General features: G+C 30.1%; 1 protein-coding gene across 1 annotated transcript; it reads right to left on the minus strand.

The window, feature by feature from the left end:
• Positions 1 to 1507: 1507 nt before the first annotated feature.
• On the minus strand, positions 1508 to 6026 carry LOC119678592 (epidermal growth factor receptor kinase substrate 8-like protein 1; the record flags this gene model as incomplete). Its single annotated transcript, XM_038090512.1, is given in 4 exon segments — positions 1508 to 2034; positions 2091 to 2246; positions 2506 to 3936; positions 5867 to 6026. Coding segments are annotated over 4 exon segments (1749 nt in total). The 5' UTR covers positions 5945 to 6026.
• Positions 6027 to 7885: the final 1859 nt, after the last annotated feature.

The raw sequence follows: 7885 nt of genomic DNA on the forward strand, positions 1-7885 counted from the left end.
AAGCTTTAAGGGGCTTTGTTTAATCAATAGTGAAACTGGTACAATAGGTCTCTTCTGGCCGCAGTACCGGCTGTTGGGAAATTTTCACGTATACTCTTTATTAATTAAGTAGGCAATTGAGAAATGAAGCCCACTCTCGACAAATAAAAAATACAAATCTTTTATCATGCCTGTCCTGCTGTGTGATGCAGAAGCTTGGACAATTACCAACAGTGACGAGAAGGCATTAGGAGCATTCGAGAGAAAAATTCTGTGGAAGATCTATTATCCCTTACATGTTGGTGACGAGTTCTTTTTTTCGTCCTTTTCGCCATTAAAAAATGCAAATGCTGCCAAAGTTCAACAAAACAAATTTTAGTTTTATATTGTTCCCTCAACAGCTGTGTCCCAAGCAATTCAGAATGTGAAAATGCATTTTGCAATTCTAGGTAGAAGTGGATTTTGGAAGAAACTTGTTCTATAAGAATGTTTAGAGTAGGTGGTGAATGACTACATTAACCAAAATCCGATTTTAAATAGTTATTAACTAATTTAATTTTACCAAAAACCATTATAAAACTTTTCAACTTTTGGATCAAAAAATTATTTTAAATTAGTACATATACATTATTTACAGGAATACAAATATTTTTAATTAGAAATTGCACGTAGAATTTAAATCTGGTATTAACTTGAGAAATTCGAAGAGAAACATGTGTATATCTAAAAAGTCTAAGTTTATTTTCAGTCTTCCGAATTTTGAAGGTTCTCGTTACTTTAAATTAAAATACTAATGCCAGCCTTCGATTTTTCTGATATCTCACTGGCTATTCCCCCATAAACAAAGCTAAGCTGTAAAAAAAGAACCAATTAATAAGTTAAACTAAAACATAAACTTTGCCATTAGCTACGATTCCCGCAACATCTATTATATTAGCGGTCATTTCTTCCTTTAAAGTTGTAAAAAAACAGCAATAAGACGGGTTGCGCCAAATTGGCATCACTTTTAAAATATTTCAAATGCTTGTTTTTGACATATGTATGTTTTTTTGTTGTGTTGTGTATATGAAATAAAAAAATTGTAAACACTAAAAATTAATTAACACATAAAACACACAAATATACTTATTTATGTATATGTATTTATTAGTAAATGAAACGATCAAATGATTTTAATGGATGATAGGATGATATACCATAATTCCAGTATTTCCAATAGATTGATTTTTGAATTTAACTACACTGAAACATAAGTTGGAACATTTTAAGAGCATTGCTATTGCTCTATATGTGTTCTTTCTTAAGTTCTGAGTATTTTTTTTTGTTGCTACTCTGAAAGAAAAAATGACGATACATGGATGGTGAATGCATCCAAGAATCTGTTTATATTAATGACGATATCTCAAGTAATCGGTTGAAATGTTAAATATAATAATATGCTTACTTATCTTTAGACTAACTATAGATAGAACTATAGATAGATAGAACTATAATTTTGAATTTTGAAAAATTTTTTCATTCTAGTCCAATAAAAATATATATAATTTTTTTTCGTTTTCGGTTTAGTTCAGCGTGAACATTTTCATCTATTTACATTATAAATTAGCTTCTTTATTATGACAAATTAATTTATTCGTTTTCATTTTAAAAAAGCAAAGTCAACATAATGCACCGACTATATGATGTTGAAATAAGCTCGAAATAAAAAAGCAAGCTCTGGTTTTCATTCCGGTAATAATATGCTTTCAGGTTTGATTTATAAGTTAATAATAAGTTAATAATAAGTTCTAAATGTATAACTAAGTAAATCAATCAAATTGATTAAATATGGTATTTGTGATTATTATTTTTTTAAAAGTTCTTAAACAACTTTTCATAAGTTTTTTTATGTCTTATTAAGTTATATACGTTTTCATAACAAAATTTTTTTAATACATTATATTAAGAAAACCAACGTAAAAATCAAAACTACTAAAAATATCTAAATTCTCCTTTTTTGCCCAAATGTTTATTATGATTCCAGCTTGTATTATTTGAAACATCTTCACTTTCGTTCTGCAAAATAAAATCATATATTATAGAAATTAACTAAATAAAATTGGTTTTGTTACTTCTAAGGTGTCGCTAAAAGGGGATTTGGTCACTATTTGCTGATTACCGACTTCGACTTCACCATAGTTGTAGGGTGTCACAATAGTATGAGGTACATGTGCAATTTGACCGTGTATATTTCGCGCTTTCCACCACTTTCTAGTATCATCAAGTATCTATAATGTAGAATTAGTGCAATTTGAAATAAACACATTGAAGTTAAAAAATCTTACAACGGCTGTAGTCAAGAGTGGGCAGGAATGTCAGTCTGTTCTTGGACCTTAGAAATTATGACCGAAAAAATAACTCATGAGATAATAGATTTCCCTAAATATGACTGATCCATGATTGATTATATATTGTTTCTTGACATTCACTTTACCGTTTTATGACTACGCCGATTGAATAAACCATTTTGTATTAATGTTTACTTACCTCTAAATACTCACCACGAACAACACTTAATTCTTTGTCATTGTTCGCTGTACGGGGATAAGTTACTAGAACTATTTTAGCACGTGATAATTGTAAATCTTCAAGCCATATTCCTAGTTGTTGGTCATATACATCATTAGTATTAGCTGCTTCAGTATGAGCCGAAATTATATTTTGTTTTGAAATTCCTTTAATAACAGAGCTTCCAGCATTAAAATTGTTTTCTTTAGTTTTTTGATCACGTACATTTATATTTTGTAAATCTCCAGTAATTGTTTGAACTGAGGAAATTTTGCCATGATTCTCAGTGCGTTTAACAATATCTGCGGGACTATCATTTTTTGTATTATAATTCAAGCTGCCTAAAGTTGTTATATGATCGACGTTATCTGATTTATTTACTTTAAATAAATTATAAAAATTGTTTGTGTTATTGCCAACGCGATTATCATAAGTTACACCAGTAACTAAGTTATTGCTATGACCATTACTAGACATACTATCAGCACCAATTACTGGTACATTAATGTTATGCTTTATTATAGATGGTGCTGTACCAGGTTCCAACTCATCAATAACTAGGTAATCAGGTGACCATCCATCAAGGAAAACAGGATGATAAGAACTAATATTTTCCTTCCATTGGTCACGAGGAATACTCCAAGAGTCGCCTAAAGAACGCCATAATTCAGTTTCTTTACTAGTTACACAGTTTATAAGCAAATTAACAGCTTCACGAGTAAGTAACGGATTAATTACTCGCCCAGCTAACTGAGAATCATAAGTATCACTTGATGCTTCCACAATTAAGGCTAATGGTGTAAAAAGAAAGTGAACCAATTCCGGTGCATTTGGATCATGTATGTGCGATTTAAGTTTAGCTAATAAGTTAAATGAAAGTTTAAACTTTGCAAATATGTCAATAAATTCCTTCTCATGTGGAGGGCGTGTACGAAGAGTTAAAAGCCCTTCACCTGGATCCTTTTTTTTAGTTTTCCTATTTCGTCGACGACGTTCTAGTTCACGAGATGCAGCTGCAGCATGTTGTAATCGTGCAATGAATTTTTCTATATCGTCAAAACAATGATTGAGTACTGTTACATCCCTTTCATACTTATCGCTTGCTATAGAACTGTTTTCTTCGTTAAAAAAACCACCTTGATCAGAATCTGTGTCGCCGCTTGCTACGATTCCCACATCTTCTGTAATAATATTATTTTCATAATGATCTTCGTTATGACGAGACATGGAATGGTGACTGATATCTCGAGAATCTGCTTGTTCAGATGACGATATTATTTTATTCATATCAAACAAGTCGATTTGTTTCTGCTGAGATTGATTAGTTGTAACTCGTTGTTGTGGAATCAATTGACCATTTCGAAGATTTTGTAAGTCCTCAACAAGATGAACAGCAGATATGCTTTGTGACTTGAAAATTGAGTAAATTGCAACTTCTCAATAAAAAATGCAAACAATGGTTTTAAATATATACATTTTTTTAAAATGATACATTAACAGGGCAATTCTGGCAAACATAGTTGTCTTACGAAAGATGCTTAAAAGATACAACGAGAGTCAGTTTCAAAGAATTTTGTTATTCTAGCACAAAAGTCTTTCAGAAAAAATTTTATCATTTGTAATTCGAGGTAAAAAGCTGTTTTGTGATATTGCTTTCGTGAGGAAATAGTTAAAGGGTGTTAATTGCTAAAGCCGCAAGATATGCAGGGTTAGGCGATTGAAGTGTTACCAACTACTAACAGGTATATCTATCAAACCTATATTGCCAACTACGCGAAATTCAAACGAAAGGCAGCTGTTTATATTGTTTACAAGCCGCCACAAGCATTTGCGTTTAAGTTTTATAGAAGAAAAGTTATTCGAGATAGAATTCAAACGTAATAATATGATTGCGTGGTATTTGGCTGTAAAATCACAATCAGCTATTGTTCGTGAGCACAAACACCTCAAAGTGAATAAAATGTTTGTGTATTTTACTGCAAATCGTTATAATTGCTCTGGCAGCGTCGACAAACGTAATGATGGTAGAAGAAAAAAAACGATAACATCTCCTGAAAGGATTCGAAAAGTGAAGTCTCGCCCTAAACGCAATCCACGTCGTAGTGGTAATCAAATAGCCAAAGAACTGAAAATACCCCAGCGAACTATCTGACGCATTTTCCAAAAAAGATCGTAAATCTTACACCAAAGCAATAAAAAGTTAAAAAGAATTTCTAAATATTGTGTGCTCTGATGAGAAAAATTTCCCCATTAAGCAGTTCATAAACTCTTAAAATGATAGTGCTTACTTAACTGAACGCACTGCCGAAAATTTTGGACTAAAAATTGCCACCTGAAATAATTTTCCATCTCAATTAATGGTATGGGCAGCTGTGACCGTACCAGATGTAATTTGTATCAATAAAAAATAATTTCACATAAAAAAGACATGGTCGTATGAATAGATAACACTTTAATCGCCTAACCCTGTATGTTTAATTATTATTATAATTTGTACATAAATTATTTACTGGATTTTACATGAGTAAATAAAAAAAAGGTAGCAGCTATTGCTGCATTAAGCACATCAGTGGCAAAAAATTAATTAGTTTTAAAATTACAGCTAATATATATATAAATAAATAAATAGATAAATGTTCAGGTTAATAAATATTAACATTTAAATATATAAAAAATATATATATCATAGATAAATAAAATATGTATTTTAAAATTCTTATACTTTGACGTCATATTAAAATGAGGTTAGTAATAATTGTTAGGTTAGTAATATTTAATTAACTAACTAATAATTTTTATTTTAAGTTTTATATATTTTATTTTATATACAAAAAATTGTATGCACCACAAAAAAAAACAAAATCTTAGCTGAAAATCAAAAATGTCTTTTGAAAGACAGATAAGAGTTTTTAAGACAGCTGCCAGAATAGGAAACATTTTTCAAAAGACTTTTGACTGTGGTGAGTTGCCAAATTACCCTGTAGGACTATCCATGATCTGTGTTAAAATATATTTCATATGTTTTGTTAAAATATATGTGGAAATATATTTGGATTTTTAAACTCGATTAAATATTTTAACAAAGTAAACATTTAGAGACAAAAACATAAAACTGCACAGTAATAGTAAAATTTTCTCAAATCGTAAGAAATATATTAACAATTTATTTAACAATACACTGTAATAAAATTATAAAAATTTGAAATATGATTTTAAAATAACATTTAAAAAAGGAATTTAACAAATCGACTATGACAATTATTGAATATGAATTGGACAATTTAAAATGAGATTAAAATAATTAGCACAGATCATGACAGACATTATTGCGCATAAGTACCTGAAATATATGCATTTCTGATCGCGAACCACTCCCTCCAGATACTATAAAAACTAAAATGTTATTGTATAACTCCATTGCATCAGTTGATGTAAATGCAGTTGGTTCCTGTATTAAAGTTGCTGGAAAACGCTCAATGATATTCTTAGAAAAGACAAGTTATTTAAAATTAATAATCTTCATATAGATATATAAACATTTTATTTATTTAATCATTTCAAATAAGAGTGATCTTAATATAGTCTACTAATAAACATTTCTATCAAAATAAATTTAGTAAAAATGAATTTATTTACCTTTTCCCACTTTTGAGGTAAGTGGTTTCTTGGGTATGAAAACCTCTATTCTGTACTTCTAATTTGCTATCTTATGTTAAAAACAGCAATTTAGAAACATTAAAACATGTTTTAATGTTTAAAAAAGTGAAATTTGATATGCTAAATATTACATTACGTTTAATTAAAATTGTATGTGTCATTTTTTTACAGGCGGAACATTTTTGACCTCATCAACTCCGATTTGGCTATAATTTCTATGATATTGATGTAATGAAAATACCCGTATCCTGGGAAAAAATTTCAACTTTTTTCATAGGGTAGGACGGAGTAAGATAAAACTATAAAAATTTTTTTTCTAAAGTAAAACCCAGAAAAATTTTTAATTCGTATTTTAAATAAATTTTTAAATAGCTTATTTCACGTTCTGTGAGAGAGACCTGCAATTTATTGCATTGTAGAGATAACGATCAATTCGTGTTATGTAAATAAAATAAAAAATTGAGGTTATTTATACTAAAATTAACCGTAAATTTGAAAAAAAATTCTCGAAGTTCACATCAAAAGTTTAATTACTTTATTTTTAATTTAGATTTATAATGAATTTTTATTTATAAACTGGCATTTTCCCGATTGTATTATTTTTAGAAGTATTTTAAAAATTATAAGTAATGCTGTCAAATATAACATTGAAAAAAATGTGACAAAAGTACTAATATTTTATTCCTGATTTTTATAAGAAAAATTTAATTTAATATGTCCTTTACACATTTCGTATACATACTAAATTTCAACTGAATTAAATCTATAAAATTATATCACTAAAATTATTAATTTATTTCTAGTAGAACTAGAAATACTTAATTAATTATTCATTAATTAAATTAAGCGTTACACATTATTAGAAGCTACCTAATAAGGTCACGGTTTTTCAGGTTGAAATCCCAGCAATTAGAGAAGCTTGTCGGCAAATTGCATGTCACATCAAGCAGTGGCGGAGCTAGACCAACTCTGCACGTCGGCGACACAGAATTGCGAGGCCCCCTTTATAACCCAGTTGTAAACTTTCAAGTTACATTGTTGAAAGTTTTATTGCTAATCAAATTAAAATAAATGAATTTTCCTACTTTTAGCCTCACTCAATTTTTTTTTAAATTATATATAATTTGTGCCAGCTGCTATTTTTGCGTCAGTTTATAGAATTTTCAATGGAGATAGTCTCTCTTGGATCTTCATACTTTTCTAGTACGTCTTAATCACGTCTTTTAACTTTGAGTAGCTTCTTTCCGTCGAAGCTATACTGATTGGAACTGTGAACGTGAATCTGGTTACTATATAAACATTCGGGAATACTTCAAATATGGTTAATGCCACTATCAAACCACATTGTTCAAAATATTTATTAAATGCTTAGAATCCACAGTCGGTAACTTTTTGCGAGGCCCCTGCGGGCGCGAGGCCGTCGGCGGTCGCCGACATCGCTGACGCCTAGCGACGCCACTGACATCAAGGACAGATGTAGTGTGGCCGTCTTTATTAACAGCCAGGCAGCAATGAAAGCCCTTGAATATTTCACAACAAAATCGAAGATAGTAAGAGCATGTAGAGAAATAATCGACGAGCTTAATCGGTTGGCTGACATCACCTTCATTTGGGTTCCTGGATATAAGAACATCGAAGGGAGTGAAAAAGCTGACAGCTTAGCCCGTTCTTTTGTTTTCCTGCTAAATACTTGGGCATGACA

The sequence above is a fragment of the Teleopsis dalmanni genome, chromosome 2 (assembly GCF_002237135.1).
Source record: "Teleopsis dalmanni isolate 2A chromosome 2, ASM223713v2, whole genome shotgun sequence".
NCBI lineage: Eukaryota > Metazoa > Arthropoda > Insecta > Diptera > Diopsidae > Teleopsis > Teleopsis dalmanni.